The 27,547-nt window shown below is 41.2% G+C and overlaps 1 protein-coding gene across 3 annotated transcripts in view; it reads right to left on the reverse strand.

The window, feature by feature from the left end:
• Nucleotides 1-4,366: 4,366 nt before the first annotated feature.
• agap3 (ArfGAP with GTPase domain, ankyrin repeat and PH domain 3) overlaps nt 4,367-27,547 on the reverse strand; it is a 111,468-nt gene continuing 88,287 nt past the window's right edge. For all 3 annotated transcript variants that reach the window (XM_046407332.1, XM_046407333.1, XM_046407331.1), the window contains exons 14-18: nt 20,053-20,207; nt 19,486-19,576; nt 18,309-18,531; nt 8,470-8,725; nt 4,367-7,572 (exon numbers count right to left, since the gene is read on the reverse strand). In XM_046407332.1, coding sequence (XP_046263288.1) covers nt 7,345-7,572; nt 8,470-8,725; nt 18,309-18,531; nt 19,486-19,576; nt 20,053-20,207 — 953 coding nt within the window. In that variant the 3' untranslated portion in view covers nt 4,367-7,344. The remainder of the gene's footprint in view (nt 7,573-8,469; nt 8,726-18,308; nt 18,532-19,485; nt 19,577-20,052; nt 20,208-27,547) is intronic.

Consider the following 27,547-nt stretch of genomic DNA (forward strand, 5'->3'; position numbering starts at 1 on the left):
AGTTATGCAGCCTTAGCTTCGTTTATTGATGTTCTAAATTATTATTTTCATCTGAAACATCCTGAGCTGAAAGGTAGATGAGTCTCTCTCTCTTTTTTGGAAAATAGCAGCAGTGATTGATTTCTCTTCAGGAGGCCATGTTGTCCCAAGTGGACTGATGGATCCTCGTTAGACTGGACACGTTCAACACACTGTAATGAACTTATCTATCAGTCAGTGTGTGTGTGGGGGGGGGGGGGGGCAAACTGACAGCAGCCCTCACTATTCTGAGAGGTAAACAGATAATAATGACAATGGACTCTGCAAAAATATAAATCCCAACAACAAGTACATTAATAAGAGCATATAGATGGTTAAAATCAAATGTTAAAACCTGCTCAAAAAGGATCCTGTTGTTTACGTGGCATATCAAAGTATATCATGCAATCAATGCAAGACTTTTCTTAAATAATGTGTCACTTTCTTCATGGAATTGATTTTTAGACAGATCTGATATGTGCTTGGAAATACTGACAACCGTTGAGGATTCCTAAAATAAAATAAAACTGCCATAAAATGAGGTTTCATATGGCTGTAGACAAGGCAACATGTGACGTATATTTTCATATACGTCTGTAAGCTATTAAATAAAATCTTTTCTTAAAATTACATGACCGTTTACACCGACAGATTTCCTCTGCGAGACTACAGTAATGTAAGACAATAAATGCAACAGTTTGCTCACGCAGACCAAACATGGAAACTTAAATGGTAATGTAAAATTACAGAGCAGCTCTATTAAAACAACCTGCAACCATAATAATGTCTGGCCACACAGCTATTCAGTTACAGGAAAGGGAAAACTGGGCTTGATGTTTTATGCAAACTTTTCTTATGCATGACTCTGGGTTTACATGGTCTCTCTGAAGTGTTTCCAGAAAAATCACATGTTGGAATAAATGAGAAAGAATGATTGTTTTTTTCTGTATCCAAAATAGACTCATACCTCAAGCCATGTTTAACCAACTGCAGCAGCACCTGTTGAAGTATGAATATAATATGAGACTCTTCAAATAATTTATCAGTATTAATATTTTATTAAATTAGCCAATCTTCTTCTTAATATTTAGCTAAAATACGTTGAGTTTGGGTGAGAGTGTTTAAAAGGATACAACAGAAAACATATTATTACTTTACATTTAGTTTTCCCTCAAGCCTCTCATGGATACACATACTGAAAATGATTTTTATCTCAGTCTGACCTCAGAGCATAAATAGACATTTCATGACCTGGGCACCCATGAGTAGTAAAGTTTATTTCAGCATCCACCTCATACATCAAGACTGTGACACTTGGATGGGGATTCAAGTGGCGATGATTGTGTGAGGGAGCAGTGGAAGTTTTATTATGGTTCAAGAGCTGACTAATATAGATGGTCAATTCCACGACACTGTGCCAGAGTGCAACGGATATTTCGGTCCCCATGAGCTGCATGGCGGAGGTGACGATGAGGAGCCGTGACACAACTCAGGCGGTTCATGTAGGTTGTTATTATTAAGAGCTTGTGAGTGGGACTGTGTCATTTCAAAGTGACTTCCTGTGCTGGTATGTGCAGGAAAACAAAACATTACCAGTGAAATTATTGACTTATAACTCAAAATCTTAGTGAGCTGGATCATTCTAAAGACTAAACAATTAATATCACATCTCTTTATTTGGCTAGAACAGATGTTCTGTGTGTGTTTCTTTAAATGACTTGTAAATTTGTTAATCCTTTATGAGTTTTAATAATCTGTTTCCCATTAAAGCTGCACCTTAAGTGAACACCTCAGTCTCAAGATAGTATCTGTATCACTCTGCCATTCTGCTGCTTGAATCACAAATTGAAATATCAGAAGTTCTCTCTAGCAAAGACATTAAACCATTTCCACATTCCCCACCTGGAGAGAGAGAGAGAGAGAGAGAGAGAGAGGAAGAGGGGGGGATCTCATTACTGGCTGCTTGTGCGAGTGCAGGATGCTCAGTGCCGACTGGAGGCCTGACTTCTTGGGAGGGTCCGGACGGTCGTGGCTACAGTGATGTATGGGCAGATGCATCAAATCGCACAAGATAAACAAGCGATGAGTTTCATCAGGGCCATCATAGCTTTAATTTGGCTGCCTAATGAGTCAGATCTAGTGGCGGAGATAAGAGTTGTCAGAGGCCCAGCTCTAATGAATTTCTTGCCACTTGTAATCAAGGTTGCCTGTCTGAGGGGGGATGATTAATGGAACCCTGGAGGATTCCCTCGGCCCTCAGCCTTCATTACAGCTAATGCATTCTCAGGCAAATTAACAGAGAAATGCAGGCAAAAGCCAACAGGGAAGGGGAGAGAAAGAGAGAGGGAAGAAGAGCAGGGGAGAAAGGGAGAGAGCGATGGGAAGAGAGCGTTTATGTAAGACAAAGGATAGAGAAGAGGGTGAAGAGGAAGATAGCGTGGTGGGTATGAAACAGCCAGGTTGGCAGGAGGCAGGAGAGAGGAAGAGAGAGGCAGGGATGAGCTGAAATCCACTGATTAGCAGGAGGTTCAAGGATATGGAAATGAGAAGGGAGACGTGAGTTTGGGGCAGTCAGAGAGGGCAGGGTGCAACATGGATGTACTGGTCAGACATGATGGAGCTGAAATTGATAAATGGATGTTCAGGTCTGGGGGGATTCAGGAGAGGAGAGATGGTCAGATGGAGGGAGCAGAGTGGATATAATTACTGGTTAAAGAAGTTAAAAGGGTGCAGGGTGGAGGAAAAAACATGAAGCGTCACTAACTCATCCAAACCCAGACAGGCTGACACACGCATGTTAAGACAAACCACCTTAAAGCAACATTTGTTAGTCAGGCAAGTCACTGACTGCTTGCTAAACAGGCTGTTAAAGTGGCCTGTGGCCAAACAGCTCCTACATGTTATGGAAATATGGATTTAATGTTTGCAAATATGGTCTCATCAGGTCTTTGTGTACCCATCCATCAGCCTCAGACCCACCTCTGCAATCTTGGAGGCAATTTGTCTGAGAAGAGGTGGGCGGCAGAGAGCCCTCCTCACTGTTTAGCAGGCCCTGATGAAATATCAAAACACACAGCAGTGCAAGAAAGCGCTCTAGTCTCACCACAACTAACATAAGAAGCTGACGTCTGCCAAGGCATGGTCATGAACTACAGGTTTTCTTTTGGTGTTATTTTTCAAGGATGTGGAACAAATACCTAACAATTAAGCTGTCTTAAAAATTTAAACACATTTAAAGCCACTATAGACATGGCATCAAAACCAGGGCTGGTCTATTCAACATTCTTATATCAAGAACGGGTCACAATAATTAGGTTTTATTAAGTATGGCATGAGTCTACTGTTTTCAGGCAAGAACAAGATTGTTTTTAGTGCTTTTTGTCATTGTTTGTCATTTGTGGATTTCTGGCCACACTTTACTGTCTTGGTTCACTGGAAAATATCTGTCTAGCACCTGACAGAACCCAAACTTAACAACTAGCTGGTGAAAATGGCAGAACAAAGAGCAGCTAAAGAGCTAGATAATTCCCCCAGAGGTTGGCGGAGACCAAAATAGAGCTAAAAGGAGAGTGAATATTGAATTACAAATGAATGCTCATGTTGTTCTGAATCAGCTGTTCTGCTTCAGTAGGTCTGTACATGCGTGATTTAAGATTTGGTAGAAAATAACCAAACCAAGTGTGATTCAAAGAAAACGAGTGTGCTTGTGTACAACCCAATCACCGCTGTAAGGAAGCTGGTTAATGAAATAAGTTTTCCAGGCCTTTAAGCATGACTTAGCGCATTGTGGCTCCATGTCAAATCAGCGCAGAGGGAGGAAGAGGTAACACTAAAGAGAAACCAGGTGATAAAGCTCAAACAATGCTGACCAACAGAGAGAGGAAGAGGATGAAGATATGCTGAGACAAGATTAGCAGGAAATAAGAAGTGGATTAGTGAGGGCTTGACTCCTCTGAACACTGAGACCTTTCACTTTTCCCTGCGGTGTTGTGCTGCCTGACACTAAGCCCGGCTCTTTATCTTAATCCTCCTCCTTCAGGGGGGTATCGGGGGGTCCCACAAGCAGGAAGTGGAGAGGTTGCTTTACTTACCTCGAGATAGGCTTGGCTGAGCTGTCTTGGACACATTAGCATGAGCGAATCTGTTCCAATGATGTTGAAATTCTTTTTGAAGGTCGATGGCGAAAACATGCAAAAAGGAAGAACATGAAATGGCAGTAACTGCTGAAATGATAATGAGACTTTTAATTTGAAGAGAGTCTCACCTCATCAATTAGACATCGGTAGGTCAAGTACAGAAGCGACAGCTTGATGGATGATGAATGAAAAACACATACATGAGACAAATGTGTCGATTTCCCTAAATTCAGGGAAGGCTACATTGTTTTATTTGAGCGTTTATTAATAGGTCAACAGTCAGCCAAGCATCCAAGCATACAACATGTTACTCTTTAGCTTTTGCTTTGTTTCACGTTCTGAACGTAAAAGGAATTACAATAGGAAAATTAACCTGAACAAAAACAAAACAAAAAAGATATTTACATACTGCATTATAAATATGTCAAATGTACATCATTATACACAAGTACCAAAGATGGTCAGTTAATGTTGAGACCAAACAGAAGTACCTTAAAAATATGCCTGAATAGAAACAAAAACAACATATCAAAATATGGTTCATGGGTCAAGGGCACTGTTGACCTAAAACCAGTTTAGTTTGTTTCTATAGGAGGAGCTTGTCTTCAGATAAAAGCATTAAGCTAATATGTACACTTCATGTTGTTTCTGGGAAGAAAAAACAGGCATGTTTCTAGTGGGATTTTTTTCAGCATCTACAGTATGTAAATAAGGTTTCAGGTAATCACTATACACATTAAACTGCTTTCAGTAAGTTGGTCAAGTAGAAATCAGAAATAAGGCCAGTACCACTGTACAGTACAAGTAGATTCAAAGGTATCTGGTTGAATTTGTGGTCAGTTCTGGGAATGTCTTCAAGAAATAGTTAGACATTTTGAGAAATACGCATATTTGCTTTCTAGCTGAAAGTTAGACAGGATGATCAGTACCACTCACGGCTGTGCATTAAGTACTGAGCTAAAGCCAGGAAGTGGTTAGCTTAGCAAGCATAAAGAGTGGACGCAGGGGGACACAGTAGCCCCGGAGCTTTCCAAAGTTTGGAAGTGTGCCTTTTAGGACCTCTCACAATTCAACATAATATAGCCTATCTTGTTTGTTATCTTGTTTATTGATTGTATATGAATTATTGTTTAATTAATTTTAAAAAATGACAATTTGTGTTTTTAGTGGTGTAACCTTTTGCTAAGCCAGGCTAACTGTGTGCTAAGATAGGCTATTCACCTCCCGACTCTAGCTTGGGACTTAATGTATACATAAGAGGATCTTCTGCTAAACTTCTGATCAAGAAAGCAAATGGGGGAAAGAAAAGGTCAAACTATTCCTTTACAACAATCATTCTTATTTTGACCACACATTTTTTCACTGTGGGCTCTGAAAACAGGAATAGTGTAAAACAACAGAATCAGAATCCGAATCTGAATCTGATTCTGAGATACCAAATAATAACCTATCTGTAAACATACATCCTGCCTTTGTAAACCCATAAAATAAAGACAGTTTAAAACCTTAAAAATGGCAGTTGAGTAAAAGGGTAATACACATTGTACCAACTCCACCTGGAATAAGTTCCTATTTACTATAAATGAATCGACTTATCACGACTGTGGAATACTGTACACGCGTATTAATTAATATTAAGAGACTCAAACTAATTATACTTGCCTGTATGAAACTCCTTGCTCATTTTAATCTCTAAATGTCACTCTCACTTTAATGTATTTTGTTGAATCCCTGTTTTTAGACTGACAGGTGCTCAGGATGGAGGAGGGCGCATTTGTTTTAGGAAAGGGTTGTTCTTTGTTTTCTTTTTACTCTAAAAGTCAGAGTTAGTTCAAACTGTTCTTCTAAGGAATAAGGTGAAGGAACAATAACTACTTTTTACATATGTATGTACATTAAAACACAGTTATGTCCCCAAATATCCACTGTAGGTCTCTTCTCTCCAGTGTCCTTTCTCCAATGTATATGAACAGAAATGCCAAGTTGCTCTCTGCTGAACCCGATCACGGACGAAGACGTAAGCACACGCGAATCATACAGTTATGTATGGATGCGCATGTACGCGCGCACACACACACACACACACACACACACGGCACCATATAAGTATTTCACAGCAAGAAAAGTGGAAATGCTCTCGAGAGAACCGATTTTTCAGCTTTTGGTTACAGGAGGTGAAGGGATATTCCAGTACACTTATGGTTTAAAATTGTGTGAATCTGTGTCAAACAATTATCAAGACAATCTGGTCAATCGGAAAATTACTCCAACAAAGACATCATAATGGTACAATTTCACTGTTTCAATCAAACCTTTGCATTTGAATGAATTCTGATTGAAGAGGCACACTTACAAAGCCATCGGGCTCAATGGTCATAAAACATTAAGCCCCTTAATTCCCTTATAGTCACAGACATTTTTACAGGAGGTTCACGATAAGGATGGCAAAGGAAATGACTCACTTTCACCCAAAAGGAATTCTGCAATCAACTCCTTTATGATGATTCGAACCCATTTTCCTGTGAATTAAGTATCTAAATCATTTGGACTCTTCAACTATAATTGCTTTGCCTTTGTATATGAATAATATGTCAAGAGTTTGATAGCTGTGTTGAAGACATGCATCATTACTAAAGCTGTAACAGCCACTGATATCATGGAAGATTTAGTTTCTTTCCCACATCATTGTTTTGTCACTTGTAAAACTATTCCTCACAGTTTTATGTTATCATGCCGAGGACTGGAAATCTGAGGGAAGTTTCTCATTCACGATCATTATAAAATCAGTTCACGTCGCAGAGGGGAAAGACATAAGAGGAAATGTTCAAGCATTAAGGAAATGCTTATCGTAGGGTAGGTATGAATGCCAAAGTAAGTCATTTGTTTGGTTGACGCTTAAGAAACAGAAAGCTTAAAGCTGATCATGATCATTTCAGACCAAGACTGAACGAATCTAACAAACAAAAAAGCAATACAAAATTATAATATAAAACAAACAATGTACAATGTCCGAGCCCCAAACGCCCACTCCTTTCAGCGTAGTGGAATATCAACAATGAGTCCATCACTCCTGATTTCTCTCCATTGGTACTGATTCTGGGTCACACAGTGTGAAACAGAGGAGGGAGTACTGGGAAGAGACGGGTGGGGTTCAGGGTTTTTGTGTTTGTATGCGGCTGCTTTCTGGCTCCTACATAATGCTGATACTGCGGTTGAGCTCGCACTGGGCATTGTTGTTGATGTTGGGATTGGGGTTGCGACGGCTCATGTTGGGTGTGGGCACGGACGTCATGCTGCTTGTATCGTTGGGGCAGCCATGTTGAAGCAAGATGTCCGCGCATTCCTGGCTGCCTGCTCGCCGAGCGTAGGACAGCGGGGTCTGGCCACGAGCGTCCCGGCTCTTCACATCCACACCGTACTGTGGGAACAGGACAGGTATGAAAGGCAGATCAGCAGATTGTACATATTTTGAGAAAAATCCAAAGACTTTTCAGGAACGTAATTTTCAAATTAAAACTGGGTCAACACATTTGAATTTTTAATAGCAGTTCATTTGAATCTTCACCATTTTCCCTCCGTGTTTCTCTTCACAGTGTACAACAAGAAGTTTTTTTTAGAGCTGTGTTTGCAATGCAACAACTTTGGGGTGAAAATGGGTGTTTTTCATTGAAAAGCCAACGAAGTGCTGAAGTCTATCAAACATATTGTATAATTCGTATCCGCTTTTCCCAAAAGTGCAATATTAATGTTTATATTTTGTAGTATATATTTGCATTTTTTTTTTTTACAGCTGTACCTGCCATTGAGGTAGCTTAATTGATTAGTAACCTTGAGGGACATTCCACGCTTAAAATACTTTGTTTTTAGACTTAAATTGGAATTCAATCAATGTGGAGAGGGCTTTCAAACTGCATTTAAACTGTCATTTTGGGAAGTCAGTGATAATGCTTTATTTTATGGGTCTGTAGATTGTCAGCACTTTCCTAGGGCATTTCTTGGAAAGAGGTGTGTAATCTAATACTAATTGTAGCTGAGACAATTATTTGGTTAGAGTAGAGTTGGTTGTGTTAAGTTAAGTTTAAGGCAGTTACTGATTTCTAGAAGAACAGCTGCTTTTAAATTTAAGTTGCAGAAAATATACTGCGAAAAATAAAAATCCAAAGAACGACACATGCTGATACATCAAGAGGCTGAAAACTTGATTGTTTGGAACACTTGTCTTTTCACACTTGAACTCTCAATTCACTTGCCCAAACACTAAATGCCAACAATGTTCATCCACCTCTGACTGTTCCCCGCAATCGAGCCGACTTACCCAGATGAGCAGCTGTGTGATCACCACATTGGCCATGGCGCAAGAGAGGTGCAGAGCGGTGCGTCCGTCTCCGTCCCCGTAGGTCTCGTTAACCTCCTCTTTGGTGCCGTGGGCCAGCAGCACCACCACCAACCTCAGGTCATCCTCCACCACTGCCCGGAGCAGCTGCTGCCCCAGGGGCACATCTGACTGGGGCAGACCCACCAGGAACAGCTTCTGCTCGTACTTGGCTCGGATCCAGCGCTCCTTCTCCTCCCTGGAGAGAAGGAAATGACAGGGATGCCACAGGTCAGGCGGGGTGAAACACGGTGAACATGGAATGAGCAATTTAGCACCCAAGCTTAAGAACTTTGAATGCACAGCCCATAATTCAGAGGCAGTGGTTTGAAGACAAAACCGTGTACAAAAGGTAGAATGTAGACACACAAGGGAAGTATTACAGTAATTGGCCTATGAGACTCACTGGTGTAAAGTGACATTTTAAAATTATTAGAGCACAGGAAAGCCACTAGCCTGCACTATCACAGTGGGAAATAATACAGTGAGATTGGCTGCAGAGATGAGAGAATGCCAAAGGGTATGACGCTCTGGGCAATATCCCACTTTCTAGTGATTATGGTAGACAGCAAGACGGTTAGAGCCTGGCCAGCTTTCTAAAGGTTACACATCTTGAACAGCATGTCTGCAGCGGACAATACAGGAAGGAGGGGGACATATTTTTATCAGTGCTGTCGGCTGTCAGTCTGAACTGGTGGATCCCCTCCACAAAAGAGGCAGTGTGTCTCCGAGCCCCAGTCTCCCTTGGGGTGGCTGGGCCCTGAGTCAGATCGATGGGGCTGAATGGCAGCCAGAGAGGGACGGTGAGATGTGGGGCTCCTTCACTCCAGCCTGCAGCAGAGAATAGAGACTGACGCTCCATACTCTATCGCCAGGCAGAATTCTATCTATTGCTCTCCATCTTGACCCCCGTTTCATTCTCTGCCCACATACAAACTGTCCAAATAAGAGAGAGAGAGAAAAAAAATCAATATCAATATGTGAATGACTGAGCATGCCCAGTGTGGCACTAACCCGGTGACCCTGTCAGCCAGTGAGATAAGGGGAGCAGAAAGAGGCTGTTGTTTGGATTTGTGGGTGAGTGACAGAAAGGAGAACGTTTGTACAGACAAGTTGAAGCGGCGACGCTGGCTGGAGTGACAAGGCTCTCGTGGGACTTTCTATCAGCGGGCCGAAGCTTAGCAGCAACTAAAGACTGACAATCTGATTTGTTTCGGTCCATTTTCATCATAAACCACAGCGACAACAAACTCAAACAGTACAACATAATTACCAAAATCAACCTTTTAGATGAGCAACAGAGAATCGCATCTACACACTAAATTATAAATTCATCATTATGTTAAAGGGTTCCACCACATTACATGAGTAATATTCGGACACACCTGGTTTCATTTGGTCCTGTGCATTCTTGAGATTTCTATTTTCATTGTAGTTCAAAAGAGATTAGTTGAATTTTTTTCACAGTGTTCACAGGTTTGCAAAGTGACATTTAAAGGATGATGCTGATGTTATTTTATATTCTGCTTGTTTGCAGCAAACATGAAAGACCAAAATCAACAATATTGATTTGCTGCTCTAAACACTTGACTTCCACTCCCTGCCTGTGGTTCTCTCAACTTAGATCCACAAAAATAGTTTAATTTTAAAACAGGCTTAATGATTTTCTAAAACTGGCACTGTTGGGTTTATCCAACTGGCTCACTGATATATGTTTTTTTTTTTTTCTTTTTGGCTTTTGGGTTATGAAGGTAACTGTGCACTATCTGCACTGCAAAACACTATCAGAGGTTAAAAAAAAGTGTGATATGTAATTTGTGTGAACTGACCCAGCTGTACATCCACAAATAGCTATTTTTAATTACAGCAGCACTTTTAACAATAGTAACCAGTCCAACATTAGTCACTCTACTTTATTACGACCTTAGCGGCTTGGTGTCAAGGCTGCCAACTTACCACAGACAGCAACCATTTTCAGACTCATATGTCAGCTGCCAGGCTCACTTCACAGAGCAGTCTGTCTTGCACACAGGAGCCTGGCACCGCCCCAAACTACAGGAGTTAAGGATGTGATGGAAGACATACGGGTCTTCATCAGAGCCTGAGCACAGATTGATTAACTGCAAAACACCACCAGGAGCTCATAAAGTAACTTAACCCACATCTTAAAGCTATTCTATCTAAATTCATATGGGTACATTTCTGTTATGACCACAAAGAAAAGCAGAGGAGAAAGTCTTTTACCCTGCTAGGCCATAAGAAAATCTTTTCTTAAGGATGAAGGTATTATGTGAGCAACAATAAAGTCCCACTGGCATGCAATTGCAGTGACTCAGAGTTTTATGGTGTAAAACCTCCATCAATCCCTACTCAGTCATTATGTGTGGACAAGCCTGTTAGCAAATCAATTGGCCTTAGAACCAGTGGACAACTCAGAACAGGAAGGGGCCGTCTTGCCCTCCCCTCTTATTTCCGGTGAACTCTTTGAAAACAAGCATCTTAGTTATTTATTTATTAATTTATAGTTTATTGCCAATGAGGATAAAGTACGTCGTAAGACTCAACTGCAATCCTCAAGGCAAAGAAAAAAAAACAAAAAAATCTAGAACTTTTAACAAAAATCTGAGCACTAAGAGCTGTTGTCCAAAGTTTGTTTCAGAAAGCTACACCATGAATGAGATGCTGAATCTGTAGAGCCCAGTGAATTGATATGAGCTAAATGAGGCAGAAAGTTAGCACCAAGATGTGAAACAAAAAGGCTGAGGAGAGCCATTAAGAAGACGTCAACATCTCAGAAAGGAGCCCCGAGGACATTTTGTTATCCTCCGCAAAAAAATCAGCCCCAAAGACCTGCAGCAAAAGGCCTCACTCGCTGCTGATACTGAGCTCTAAATTCAACCACAATACTCTTTACACGGTGTACTTTAAAAAAAAATGAAAAAGGAAAAGCAGCCAGGCAGTGTTTTTTTTTTTTTTTTAAATTCCTGAGCTGCTGCCACTTGAAAGACAGAGTGTGAGAGGAAGTGAAATGGTAATCCCGCCTCTGTCTTTTGTTTGAAATAGTAAAACAATCCAAACAGAGGTAGGGTTTAGACAGTCAGGGGGAAAACTGAGACCCTTGAAAAGGACACTTCCTCACTGCAGGAGGAAGAAAAATAAAATCAGCAGATTTAGAATGTCAAAGCGCCGGGACAGAGAAGGAGGGGAGGTGGGGAGGGAAAGGAGAGTGAATTTTCACAGCATGGGGGGATATTTAGGAAATTGAACTGATAGTTACTCTTACACACACACACAGACACACACATCCAAGTATGGGCATCAACAATTTCCCCACCCTTGCTTGAGCACATACTTGTTCCACATTTCTCTGTTGCTTAGGGGACAGAGAGGAGCTTAAGGTTCCCAATAAAAATGCCTGTGTGTCTTTCAGCTAAAAAACAAGCAGTGTTCGCTTCGCCACAAACTCCCTCCATCATCCAGACATATCTCGCAGCTGATAATGATTGTTTAACTTTCTCCTGCTGAATTCCATTTGAAAGGAATCTTGGACAAACATCAAAATGCTTACTGCGTCTTAGGTGGAAATAGGTTCCTGTTCAGAGCTGGTGTCCCCTTTCATTTGCCTACGCAGAGCCCACCTAGATAAAGGCAGCCTTAACAGTAGAGAAAGGCCTCTTTTATAATTCTATTAGAGCTCTGTCCTTTCAGCTCTCCGTTGAGCAATGGATCCTGACCCTGACTTAATTAAGTGGCAAATGGCGGAATGATTCTCCTAAACCCAGCCCTCGGAGTCAAGAACACATGACTGAATTCAAATAAAGAGGGACAAACAAGGATAATTAGTCAAGCCTGAAAGACAAAGGCGAATGGGAATTTATAAGAAGGGAAGGGAAACCGAGACGGCAGGGGTGGGGCCAACAGTGGAGTAGCCACAGAATGACCAATCTGACTGCCTGCAATAAAGGTGCATTGGTCCATAGGAAGAGGAGGATGTCCGTCCCACCACTTGCCCATCTTTCAAACACATACTGAGTCCCCCTAAACAATTAAAGCTTCTACCGCTCCTCCTACTCTTCCGAGAGGATCCAAAGTCACTGCGGAGACATCAAATAGGTGCAGTGAAGGGGAGAAATGGTGGTGTTGGAGGGGGAGACTTTGGGGTTTCACCAGCCTGAACAGACCGCACAGTGGGGGTGGGCAACTTGTATGGGACCGATTCCCATGCAGCCAGCGGCTTCACTTCCACAAACCGAGGGGAGGGAAGAGACAGAGTGACGAAGAGGGACAGCAGCAGAAAGACAGAGAGGGGGCTCGAAGGGAACGACAGAGATGAAAAAAGAGCACACAACAGGGGAAAGGGAGCTGGGCCCCAAAGCATCAAAGGTTGCTAAGGGCGAGATATGAAGGAGCAACGCAGTAAACGCCTCAGCAAAAGTGCTAAATAAGGACCCCCTATGGTCCAGCGGGTACAGTGTAGACATGGTGTGCTCTGCTTTGAGAAGAACAGCTGCAAAAGAATCAAGACAAATATTTTTATAAGTGGAAGAGATGCCACTTTTCCTGCTTCCAGAGTGCGGTGCGCACAGATGACCGGAATTCAAAAGGTTGTTGTGCTGAGCTCTATAGAGAGGCCAACAGGAGAGCATCTGGGTGCCGTAGGCAGGCAGAGGGATGAGTTGAATATATTGTGACATTAATGAGGTTGTCAGACTGCTCGTGATGGAGTGGCTGTGTTTTTGTGCCAGCGAGACTAACACCCTTAAATGCTCATGCTGTTAACCCCTGCTGAACCCTCGCCTCTCGTACAAAGCTGAGGGGACGGTAACACATGCCCTGCTTATGCATGCAGCCTGCTTCACGTACGTTGTACAAATATCAAAATCTCACTCGCATAAAGGGACCAGGATTTTGGCCTTTTTTTTTCCTCTTCAACACACAAGTACTTTTTGCAATGATTTTGTAATGCTAATAGTATTACAAGTAAGTTACACGGTTAAGTGGACTGTGTCATAATGAGTCAGCCCTTCCTCTACGTCTACCTGACTCTCAAAACCCGGTGGCTGTTGGGCAATTAGTAAGTATGGTACCACTTCTCCCACACAGGGCTAATTACTGACCTGTGGGTTTCATTTAGAGAGAGAGAAAGAGAGAGCCAAGACATGGGAAGACCCAGTCATTCATTTGTCTTAATTAATTAATCTTCCTCCACCAGGGCTCCTGGCAAGGCCAGCTATTCTAAAAGCTCTTTTGAGAGTTGGCGTTCCAGCACTCCTAACCTGTGAGTAGCCCCGAAGCTTCCGCTCCGTGTTTTGGGGACTAACGTGGAGGACAGAGGCCACTGTGGACAAATCCTAGACCAGAGGAATCATACGGCCACAACATCAATGTCGTAAAAGCAACAAACAGCCCGGGAGGACGAGCCAAGGTGCCACTGCTGGAGCTGAAGGGGTTAATAAGAGGCAGTGGGGCCAGGTTTGGAGAGGTTAGCGGTGTGATTCATTTTTATTACCACGCAGCCCCTGCAGGCGGCAGGAGTGGCAAATTATTTCTGAAACAAAGTGGAGGGCTCTCATCAGAGCTATTACCTGCCTGTGGCCGAGGGCGGCGCGGAGCCTACAGAGGGTGACAGTGAGAGGCCCGCGCCAGTGAGGGATAGCCGTCCACATCCGTCCACGCTCCAGGACATCTCCCCCAAATGAGAACTGGTGTCTGCGTGTGTGTATATGTGTGTGGGTCTGTGCGTGTTTCACTGTGGCTGTGTGTGTGTGTGTATGCCAGCCGAAGATGAGGGTAAAGCTAGCTGTTGGACCTCCCCCACAGTATCCGTCCAAATGGTCTGCGGTGTTTTCTATCACAAACATGCCAAGCAATTAGTGGTGACGTGCAAAACACAATGACTCCCAGGTGCTAATTAAAAGAACAACTCCCCTCCAATATGCTGACTGTGGAGATCAGCCACGATGCGGGGCAAAGTTATTATCATTGATGTAACTGTAGCCTGGACAGGTCCGACTTGCACTTTTAAGGAATTCTGTCCTGCATTTTTAATTAGGCCTTTATTAATGGGTTCTAAACTGAAACAAATTGATTTATTAATGGTTAATAAATCATAAACGGTTTAGACATCAGCTACAAGCTATGAAGAAAACACAGGTTATCAGGCACTTTGGCTGTTTGGAGCGACTGATTTCTTATCGTCAGGAGAGATGATCTGAACCCAAATCAATATATTTTTAACCACACATTAACATTTAAAACTTCAGACTCATCATCAATAATTAAAAGCCTAATGACCTTTAAAATCCCAAAATTTGTTCATATTAATGATTTATAACTGACATAAAAAGAAATGTATTAATAGTTAACTTTATAAAGGTTGCCTTAACAGAAAGTGGAACCATGAATTCTTCTTCAAGCTCTGAAATAAATAAATACATAGCAGTAAATATATATATGCCAGTAATTTTTAGTGTTACTCTGCGGCTCTGTGCACGACATCCATCTACTGTGTTCTTTCGATCCAGAATATCATAAGCTAAACCAATCTTGTGGATGAACGCTTTTAAGTTAAATCTCCAAAATGCAAAAGGGGTAAAACTAGTCTTGCAGGAGACATTCAATCAGACAGTGAGTTGATATCCAGGTAGTTACTGAATCGTTTAGATTAGGTGTCACTAATGTTTAACGGGACTCGGGACACCATACACTGCCTGCCTGCCATCACAAAGCTGCTACATGTCACAGATGTGACACAATTAAAATACCCCTCATGTGTCCTCCACTCAAGCTAACAGGAGCATATGCAGACAGAGAGTCAGGTCAGGATTTATGGTGTTGAAACAAGCAAACAAAAAAAGATAAATTAAAAAAAAAGGAAAAAAAACCCAAAACATCCCATTAAGTGGGTTATAATTCATCATTCGTGATAAAGGAAAAATTATTTTTCAAAGTTTACCCCACAAGGGTACATTGTTCTATCAGCAACAAAATCATCATCATCATCTCAATAACCAGTGGCCATATATGATATTTACAACTGCTGTTTTTTGTCTGAAGATTAGTTATACTGCAAATGAGATTTATTGTTTGACAGCGAAAACTAATGGAGATGCTGCTGCGGGATAAGATCGGATTTTTTAGACAATGAAGAACCTTCCCGCTCCAGGCGACGTGGGACTGACAGTGGTAGGGAGAGGAATCAACATCAATAATCTTTCATCAAGTCCACAGTGGAGCACTTTAGCACAGATACCATTCAATAAATAACTGTAGGCCATCATTCAGCTCTGAACTGGCCGGAGAGCGCAGGATAGACGAGGCCTGAGACTACCAGGGGAATAATAATAATAAATAATTAAAAAAAACAACAACAACAATGGAAAAACTGTTCAATAGCAAACTGAAACAGCATGTTGAGTGAACATTTTTATAATATGTCCCCAGTGTGTGCACATGAAGAGGTGTAACACAGTGTACTGTATGTGACTGCGTGTAAACATGTATGCTGAAAGTGCTCCACTAACAAAAAGCCTTAAGTATTGTAGCGCTCAAGTTCCAAACCATAAAATGTACTCTGTTCCTCATATTGTCAAACTCATCCCTCACGTCTCTGGTTTTGGATAACAGAAGCAGAAGAAAAAAAACAAATGATGGAATATGAAATATTGTCATTATTAAGGTCAGGTGAGGCCAGCAGTAGCCTTAAATCAGTCAGGTTGTTCACTGTCGATATGATGGTGGTTCTTCCATCATATACCTGCTGTACAAACATCTTATCACGGCATTAATTAAATTACGTTCATAATGTGAACAGATTCTTCACTCTTCACAACGCACTGACTTTAGTAATCTATCCCTGCCATCAAACAGTTGAGAGCGACAAACCCTCCCTCTTAAATTTCTTTTGTACAGTATGGGATTCCGGGGGAAATTTGCTCATGTCAATTCATAGTCTTAATGCTGTGTGTTTTATTTTTTAATTTAATTAATTATTTATTTTCAGTAACTTTAGTAATTGTCAGTATTTTTTTTTTAACAGATTAACATTAACCTTTAAGACTGTAAAATGTTACAAAATAAAAACATATTTCACATTCCCAAACTAACATCTTCCTAATACTTAATTTACTTACTATTAATCAGAGAATCATTAAATCCTTCTATTGTCTAAAGCTGCAACCAGTGTTTATTGTGCATTCTCGTTTGACGGAAGAATAAAACGATTTACCAATTATCAAACTGTTTTTCTCGCCTCTTTGTATCATTTTGTTTCAAACATACATTAAACATTTTCCATTGTTTAGTATGAATGCTACATGAGGTGCAGGTTACCTATTTCCACCATGGTGGACAATGTATTTGTGTTGTGATGTGTTAATGCACCAGATGTTTCTTAAATTGACAACAACAAAAAAAAATGCTCAGCAAATGCTGCACATGCCACTAACTTAGCATTTAAAAACCTGAGACTTGTTCTGTGGCCCAACTTTATCAGTGAAATTTGGCTTTTGACGTATCCTGCAAACAAAAAACATGACAGGATACAAACAGGCCTGCTGCTTACTCTGCTAAAAGGCATGTGATTTCATCTACGCCTGCTTATATATTAAATACTTCTGTTTTTAAAATACTTAAACATAATCAATGTGGCATCACTAAAATATTAATTAATCTGCCAGCAACACAAAATGGTCTTCAGTGAGGCCTTAAGGTTGCCTTTGTATTCGTGTTGTTTTTATCAGCAACAGCAGAAGCAGCAGTGCTAAAAACAAAACTAACTATGTTTCTCTGTCACTTTTTGCAACAAAATTACAAAGCTGTGATGTTAAAACAGTCTAATGCCACCAGGAAGAGCCTATAGACAGTCTTTGCTGTGACAGACAGAGTGATGACCCGGCCCTGTGTGATGGATATGTGACACGGCAGCTTGGGGCCCGAGGGCCTGGCTCTTGGGGTGGGGTTTAGCCATAATGGTGTGCTTAATTACCTGCACAGCCACACAGCAGGTCATTAGTCAGACTGGGACACTAAGTCTCACCTGTCACCAAGAGATAAACAATCCTCCTCCCAGATCTGGGAACCTCAGAGGAAAGGGAACAGACAGTCGTTGGGGTAAGTTGGGGCAGGGCAATACAGAGTGAGTGTAAAGTGTAATTTAAGAAATGTTGAAAAGGCAGAAAGTTACTTGTTAGGTTGCAAAAAACAAAACAAAAAAAGAAACTGGTTAACTAAGCTGTATAAGTTCCAAAAAATCCCACATTGCTACTTACTTTTTAACATATCTTTGCCTACCAGGTCTGTTTCAGATGTGGTTCAGAATAAAAGATTTCTTTCTCGATTTGCCCTTAGATGTAAAGTGACAAACTTTACTTTAACTGGACTTGGTCATGGCATTCATCAGGCATGCGCACAATGATGTCACACACGACACTTGTTTCATGAATTCTGGTTTTCTAGTCACGTTAGTGGAGGGACGGATGTTCAAGACAACAGATATTCTGCTACAAGTTTAAAGATATTTTATCCTAAAAACAGAGAGTCTGTGAACAAAGTGCACAGGATGGACTGATGCTCATCATAAAATACTGCGTCTTGGCTCAGCAGAATGACATTTATGGACCCGTGGTGCTTCTTATGGAGCGCTCTGTGGTGTGAAATGCCTGTGCTGAAATGAGGGTGGTTAATAAATGGCAGCTAATGGACAGAAGACGGTGCTGCCTTCCCATTCTATAATCTCTGCATGCTTCATTAAGCAGCACCTTTATTTGTAGAAGGATGCTAACCTGGTGCTGTCGCTCCCTGGCTTGGTGTAGGCCTCCAAAGCGCCCTCCCACACGCTGTTGGCCATGGTGTTACCGATGGCCGTCATCACCATGCTGAGCTCCACCGGCCAGTCATCCAGGTCCAGGGAGCGGACACGAGACAGGTGGGTGCCCAAGTTTCTGTGGATCCCGGAGCACTCGATGCACATCAAGGCGCCCAGATTCAGACTGGCCCAGTCTGGGTCTGCATGGTGGGAGATGAGAAGTATTTGTACCAATAGAGTACGAGAGGCAACAGGAGAAGCTTCATAAATTAGACTGAACAGGAGATTTATGGTGAGTTCCTTTTCATAATCTTGGTAACCTCCCTTGGAGAAAAGGCAGATACTGGCCCTAATGCTACTAAGATACATCCTATTAGCGCAGACACTGTATAAGTTTGACTAATGTGTTACACTCTGTTACAGCCATGCAAATATACACAGACTGAGCTGGTAAAATAAAATATAATCTTAACCAGAAGGATCAATAAAAACAACAACAGTCTCCAGTCATATTCATACCACAAAACAAATAACATGATAGCAAAAATGAAAAATAACAGTTGAGTATAGTCAACACTGAATTTATATCCATAACTATATATATATTAGATTTTAAAAGTTTAATTATTTTTTCAGAACAAGTTAGGGTCTCAGTGTCACTTCCTTAAGTATTGTACTTAAGTACTGGTGTTATATTATAATTCTAATAAGAAAATAATGGGAATAAAAATTGGGAATAAAATAGAGGTATTGCTGAGGGCGTATTACTCCTGAATCAAAGGTGTCGCAGACACAGTGGCTGCTGTTTGCTTTGGATTTTCTGGTAACTGCAAACAATGGCAGTGAGCGAGCAAGAGGTTAACCCAAGCCCAAGTCCAATCCACTTTATATTTTGCAAGTAAATGCATGTTTGTCAGTCAAAGAGGGAGTTTAACTGAACAGCTGACTCAGTGTCTTTAACATAACATCATCAGCTTGTGTAAGCGGAGTTTATCCTGTCAAACTGCTGCACTGCAAATCCACCTAAAAAGAAGGCTCTCAGTACGTGTTTCAGTGAGAGCAAGTGTTTCCATATGAAACCCTTCTTCACTCTTTCTACAATGCATGACCTTTGAGATGAGAAATCTGCTGTTATGGTGAAGAATTTTACTCACTGGGTGCGTCACAGTCCACGCAGAAGCTGTTCCCTCTCACGTTTCGTATGGACTGAATGGCCATTGCATCACTTTGGCTGCCTAACCGAGACTGTAAGAAACGAGGGAGAGAATAAGTCAGCAGGAACTAATTATTGCAGGAGTAAAGGAGGGTGAACAATTACAGCTGGACTCAAATCACAGACAACGAGCAAAGAGAGGGAGGGAGCAGGTTTTTCAAAGTCTTAGGAAAAGACTGAGGCAGAGAAAATATGAATATGAAAATGAGGCCGTGTCTCCCCAGTATGCTGACACAAGCCGTGTTCTATCTCTGATGTCTGTCAGTTCTAATAAAAGATCCCCCACACTGCAGTGCACCTGTCTGACAACCTCCCACATGTGACAGCTTGAAGTGGGTGAGGGGAGGCGGGGGAGGGTGAGAGCGCAATACGGCTTGGAAACAAGGGAAAAGGAGGAATGTAAATGAAGCGAGAGGACTGGATGATGATGACGATGCTGTAATTAGACGGTAATCGCCAATCCTTTCCAGCCCTTGTGGTATTTCTTGGCATTTACGACCCACCGTACCTTGTTCTTTACGCTCTCACAAGACTGCAGGCTGGCGAAGATCTGGCTCTCAATCGCTTGGACCCACAGTTCCCTCTCATCATATGAAGATGCTTCGAAGTTCCACGTCTGACCGGTCAACGACACAATGATGAACTCAAAGGAATCCTCTTGCTCTGCAAAACACAAACAACAAATTAGCACTCAGACAACATGCATGTCCGCAGTGAAGGCACAGCTCAGTGATCGAGGCCCGTCCATGCACGACTGCGCGATGAGACGGGCTTCTGTTTGGACTCAACAACACTCAAATGGTTTCTCGGCACGTAATGTGCTGCCTCCCGCTGCTGTTTTATTTGATGACGGCTCCAAATCTCCAACTCAAAAATGCAAGGACATATAGCCGGATGGAGTCAAATGACTTCAGAGGCCGCTGCCTTTACCAATCAACAGCAACACATGTTATCAACCACTGACTTAAACATGTAAATGAAATGAAACATGGCACTATAGTTACTTGGTAAATGCAACATTTTCCCTGAATCTGAAAGTAATTCAAGATGCAGACTGTATTATCTAGTACCGGAACGCTGTGCGGGACAGACGCTTAAGCACGGCAATTGGATGTTTCCTGTTGAAAAGCACTTTGGGAATTGTAGTCAACTCTTACCTTGATGTTTTTATGTACCTACAATTGATTAGCAAAAAAATGCAGCTGTAGGTGTTTTGTATCACTGACTTAACAAGGGGAGTTTTTTGAATGTAACCAGAACCATAAGGTTTTTTTTTACGCAACTGTTCTCGTCATCAATTACAAAGTGTACGTTCACTTTCCTGGTTCCTCAGTTAGCCTGGTTACACACTACAAGCGTCAGGACGTCCCATGTCTGATCCCAAAACCGGTTATGTGACTCCCCACATTTCTCTGACTGGCCAGAGTGAAATTTATGGTGTTTTTAAACAAAATTTTGTTTAACCACTGGCTATACTTGCATACAATATATACAACAGACTGCTCTTTGGATATTTTGTCTTTCACCACACTGGACAAAGTGAGAGATTTGTTTCAAGATCTTTGTTGTCATTTTAATAAGACTAATCGTGCCTTAAACACACTCCCATTTAACTTTCTCAGGTGCTTTGATGACAGTTTTTCAAGGGAATGATTTACTGGCTTTTCAATACTCCTAATATATTACTGTCTGAAAAAAGAAATGAGTCCAGTAATGTTACATAATAGTATTAGTACACAGCTTAACTACAATTTCCAAACTCGACAAGGTTTGTTTTTACTTGTTTCTTCTCTTGAACCCAGTTGTTATTGTTTTTTTCTTTTTTTTGTAAGTATAATGAAAACAAACGTTTGATCCAAACTGGCTTTCAAAATTGTTAATTGGCAGTGCTTCTTTTCCACACTCTTTGTACTTAACTAAGATTTATGAAAATGTCACCTGACGTTTTCAAACAAGAGGTCTGACACAACATATGTTCCAACACATGCCATAATGCCTCTGCTGTTCAGAAGCAATTCATTAACTCCGCACTGTACAATGTGTAACATCTCTGGTCTGTGCACATGCTTGAGCTCAAAGCCAAATGATTTGTAATTACCTAATTATGTCTATGCAAATAGTCATCTCATTTGCATAAGCCATGTTTGAAGGACTGGAGGCAAGTAGACACAAGGGGAATGTTTTTTTCCTGTGCAACCTTATCATTAGCTTTTAATAGTGGTTACATTAAAAAAGAAAAATGTGTTAAATGTATCAGCTATATTTATACTTCTAATGTAAAAACTTCCTGACATGTGATGCGTAAGATGTTAATATTAAATTAACTGTATGAGTTACAAAAATGAAGTCCATCTGATGATGATAAAATAATAAGACAGATTATCCAATCAGGAAATGACTACACTTTGTATTTACAATCAATTCACTCTCCTTGGTGTGAGACATGGCCCTGCGCTGTTAAATGACATGATATCTGACGGACGCCACTAATGTAGCAATCCCTGTGCTGTGGCGGAGGGCCATCTCTTCAGGGGGAAAGCAATAATCCAATTAGCTTGACACCGACTTCAATTATCTGATTTAGTCTGTGGAATCGACTACAGGTCAAAGAGGATCAATAACGGCTTGGAAGCCTCTTTATTTAGACTAACAGTGAAAAAGTCTTTATGTGGATGGGACAGTTCACTGATGGGGATTAAAATACAAAAATCTCCATTTGATGGAACCAAAATGGTCTACCTATACAGGAACCAAAAAGTGAACAATATAAAAAAAAGCTTAAAATATGAAAAGAAAAAAAAAAGCTTGATTAACTGGAACACACACAGAGTAGAAATCAATTTATTCTTGTCCAATATAACTTCAGGTACAATAACTAATGCATTTGATTAGAATTTGCGATTCCCAGACTAAAATGTTGTTGTACTTGTGTTTTCATCTTTTTAAAAAACCTGAACAAAGCTAATTATTCTGTTGGCTGCCCAGGCAATAAATTGGAGGCATTAAAACACTTTCATTATGGAGATTAAAAAAGCAACGGATGGCTGGTTTCTTAAACTGATGAGTATACAAGGGAAAACAAATCTAATTCTCCATGCATAGTAATGCACGCGTGAGACATGTTGTAGCCGCTAAAGAGACAGAAGAGCATGTGCAGCAGGAATCTTTATGTGTGACACAGGTATCGTCATTACACGCAGCTCCGGCACACTGATATTACTTTTTAATGCTGCCCACAGTGCGGCAATTCAGCTCCGTAAGCCGAAGTAATTCTGCTCCATGTAAGCACAACGCTGAGGTCAAAGTGGTCTTCTCAGAGTCTGTAAATCTGAGGATGAACAATGTGTCAAAGGTATCACTGCCATCCTACAGGCACCTGCCACGATGAGCCTGTAAAAGGGTCATAAGTGCTTTTGTTATTACTCTGCAGTGGCTGCAGTTAGCACATGGCTAGCAGAGGACCCATCACCTTGTCACATTAACATGAGCATTAACCTCCTGACCAAATCTATCCAAGAGGCTACAATCAACAAGTTCCTGTCAATTAGAAATAAATTAACACAACTCTGTCATTGGGCGGACAAGGAAGAACACAATTTAAAGCCAAGAGAGGAGCTGACTGTGAAGAATGAGCGGAATATGATTTTCCTTAATTAACATGGCATAATAAAAAGGAAATTAGAGTGTAATGGCCATAGAGCTAGAGAGGGGAAGGAACAGATAAAGATAAACATCTTCGGCCAGCATTTACATGGATCATAAAACTGTTGTGCAGCCTCTCAGTTATAGATGTTACTTATCAGATATGTGATTACTTCAAGCAGGAACATTAAAAAATAAAACAAACTGGCCAAAGCTCAAAGAGATCAATCTATTAAATGCTTCACAAAAAGTCAGCAAAAACTGAATTTGTGTAGGAGAACTTTTGTTTTTTTTTTTTTCCTAACCTATTAAACACCTTGTGACCCTTTGGAGGTGGCCTGACCCCCATGTTGTGAACCACCGGACTGAAATACCAAACTATACCTAAACCATTAGCTCATCCCCATCCACCTGCAACAGAAATGCTACTTGATGCATCCATACAAGCAATGAAATAATTTCCTATATAATCACTTAGCACATTTAGCTGATAATACCCATCTACATTCCCTGACATTCCCTTACTTTTGATGGATTATGTTTACATTGATGTATTAATACCTTAACAAAGGATCTGATTACTTATACCTGTAAATCAAAGTGGAACCAAAAAGAAAAGAAGGTGACCTGAAAACGGTGATTCCTCTATCGCTGTGGATGGGCAGCAGATGCACCGCTGAGGACCTGTACACCAGATTAACACCTGGGGGTCGGAGTGTTTGATGCTGAGCCCAGCTGCGCCGTCTATACGGCAGGCAGCATCTATTCTGTCTAAGCCTCTCAAAGACCTCTGGAGAACCTTTAGAGAGGACTTAGCAAACAGCGGTTAGCCTTAAGGACTCCCCGTTTTTCTTTATCCATTTGTGTAAACACTTGGCTGAAATGATAAGGTGCAGGGGTACACAAGGTGAGCTATTGTTTTTGGTGTGCAGGACGTGTTGTGTCGTGTCGTATGCATGCATCAGGCAGTCACTTAAAGAAGTGCTTGCCGTTCCCGTGAATTAACGAGCAGTTGGGAAGAACAGGCCAAGGCGGTGCCATCTGTAAATGTCACAGGCACTGCTTGCTCATTTTACACATCATTAAAGCCAATATTCCTAACCTGTATCAGAGCAATCAGGAGCAGGCCATTACTGCGACAGGGGCCCCAGGGGAACCACGACCAAACTCAGAAAGAAGAGAATGGGGAGGGAGAGAGAGAGATAGAGCACACGCTTTATCTATCTGACACACGCACGCACACACACACACACACACACACACACACACACACAGACACACGCATACAAATACACACTTCTGCACAGTCTAACACTTACAAGCTCAAACAAACAAGGAGCGCAACACACCTTCCAACAATAAACAAACACATGAAATCAGCACCAATGCAACTACCCTAATAGCTAGTGCATTTAACAACAGAGCAGAATGAAAACAGGGCCAATTATACATGTATCTGTGGGCAGTGTGTATGGAGCCCAAATGAGAATCTTGTTATTCCTTTCCCTCCATACTGTGGCGCTCAGAAAGCTAAGCCATTAGAAGAGTGGAGGCTCCAGGGACAGCTTTCGGAAATGAGAGCGAGTCGGGGAGTGACAAAACAAAGTATTGAGATAAACACCCGCCATTAGCACAGGCAGTTAAACCTCCATTTCCTAATCCTCAGCTGGACTCCAGAGGATATTAACCCTTGGTTTACAAAGGTGCGGGACAAAAGGATACGGGATTAAGTTGGGACGTAGCTTAAGGATGTTTTTGAACGACAATCGATGCAGGTTAGCACAGAAAAACCACGATTCCTTGTTCCAGTCAGTCGACATTTCAGAAGAAGAAGAATGAGACTCTGACAAACACCATTTTCCTCTGATCTAAACCTGCAACACTTATGTAGGCAGTCAAAGGTCTAAACAAAGTTGAAAAAGTTGGAAAAAAAAAGAAACAAGAGAAAAATTGGACAACTTTAGCTTTCTTAGGTCAATCGAATGATCTCACCTTCCTTTAAGCCTGTTGTCTTGTTAGTTAAGATGGTGTAGATAGATAGATAGATAGATAGATAGATAGATAGATAGATAGATACTTTATCGATTTTCGCGTATACACGTATAACTCAACATCAGTGTGTTCTGATTATTGCAGTAATTCATCCTAATTCTTCATTGTCCAGTTAGCTGTAACTACATTGATCCCTACGGACCCACATTATTTTGTGCATGATGCTCCACAGCCTTATGCAACCATAAAGGATCTTTTCCAACAGCCCTGACGAACATTTTCTGTTTGAGCCTAACTACTGATCAACCTTCAGCTCGTTTACAGATTTCTGTTATGTTCTCCACATCCCCGTGTTCATTTAAAAACGCCGGCAGATCAACAGAATTGCAGTGGTTGACTCTGCCTTTCTGAAAAGCAGCATGACGTTGACATCACGTGAAATTTGTTCTGTGAAATTAGTTTATCTCCACTGATTTCCACTGATTGCATGCTCCTCAACTACAAAGCAAACATGAGCAGAGAGAGTTCACTTTCTCTACACATAAAAATAATTTCCCCATCCTCCTCTAATTGCTCATACAATCCAGTAGGAGTCCTTTCAGACACTTTATATTCAATCAACTTAAAACTGGAAGATAAAACTACTTGATTAAAATCCATTATTTAATCTTTCACTAAATAAGAGCTTTAAAAAACATTTTATGATAGATTTGATTATTTGGATGTAATTCATCTAATAATCAAGCGAACTGACCCCAGTCCCCCTTTTCCAAACACAATGATCTGCAACACATTTGAGGTCATTATAGAGTGTATGTACAAGTAATGATTCCTTTCATCTGTTGTCTTATTTTAGAATTGTAGGTCTCTAGTAATTATGCTCAGAATGTGCAAACACACTAATAGAGTTTAATGTGATTAATGTGTCAAATAATTGCTTCAAATCAAATGTTCTGATGGAGGTGCAACTAAATAACTTCCTTTACATTAAAAAGCATCCACGCAAACACTTTTGTTTTCTCCCTGATTTCTGGGACCTTATCACAAGTAAACATCTTCATCCACGAAACAGGCGGACTCGGGAAGGAGCCTCTCATCACGATCTTCCTCCATTCCTGCACCGCCCTTTCAGCTCGCCTTGCACAAGCTAAAAGACCCAAAACAATGAGCATTTGATACACTTTCTTTAAAAGAGAAATACATTAATGATGCTCCCTGACAGTCCGCATTAATCAGAGGGGGCTCCCCCTGAACACAACTCTTTATCGGCCATCGATTTTCCAGTGGGTTTATGGCGAGCGACACACCGAGAAAGCTCGTCGCCGGGTGGCTGCTGGGAAACACATTACGGGGCTGTCAGTTGTCTCGCCATGCATCCTGCATCATTCTTTAAGCACATGAGAAGTTCATTACACCACACAGCTCTGACAGTGCATAGGATATTAGGGACTGTGACCATTGTGCATATCCTTGTTGGAAGTGCAGCAGCATAGACCTGACACAGAATTCAGACATTATCCAAATATGACTTTAAATCGATGAGAAATTAATATGGGTTTACGTTGGTCCCAAATAAATGCATTTCATAACAAGACTTGGCTTGACTACAACCAAACTGAAAGTTTGCTAAGAAGATATGTCTGTGCAATTACTGTTATTTAGCTTTTCATAGTACCAGTAATGATCTTGGCATAGTAAAAATACATGCAAGATGTTCTCCCACTGCAGCAGCCATGTAGAAGAGTCCTGCTAAGTACTGTAGTACCTTATTTGGAAACGACGGTGCAGCAACAGTTTCTCCAGCTTCCCTCCTGCATCCTACACATCCGATGTTGAGCAAAATGATTTCTCACCTTAAGACGCGCAACGCTGTTTTGATTTATGATGCTTCACAACTACTAAAATTCAATTTCAGCCTGCATTGCACGCTTCTGATTGCCCTGTAAATGAGATAAACTGATGGCAATTTATTCAAGGATCTCACCTCCCCTCTTCTTTCCTTTCTTCTCCTCTCTGAACAGGAGAGACAACTCGTATCCTAGACTTGGGTGAATCCAATATTTAAGCGATATGTCTGTATTCCAGAGCATTCAGCAGAACAGACAAGGTGATGCTAATAGAAAACCTCACAGACAGCCATGAGAGAGACAGAAAACAGTGTGCATGTGTTTGATGACGTGAGAAACATTTAGAATCTGCCTCCTCCAGTCTGATTACTCTTAGATTTCCTCCTGAGGAAGTCCAGGAGTAATATGACTTCAATTATTCCTGTGTATTGATGATGTTCGATGATGTTTGATAATGCCAGCCATCACTCATTCAAGGCTTTAATACAACTGCCAGGAGAATCCCATTAAGAGCTACGTAAT

Source organism: Scatophagus argus, chromosome 13 (assembly GCF_020382885.2).
Source record: "Scatophagus argus isolate fScaArg1 chromosome 13, fScaArg1.pri, whole genome shotgun sequence".
NCBI classification, from domain to species: Eukaryota; Metazoa; Chordata; class Actinopteri; family Scatophagidae; genus Scatophagus; species Scatophagus argus.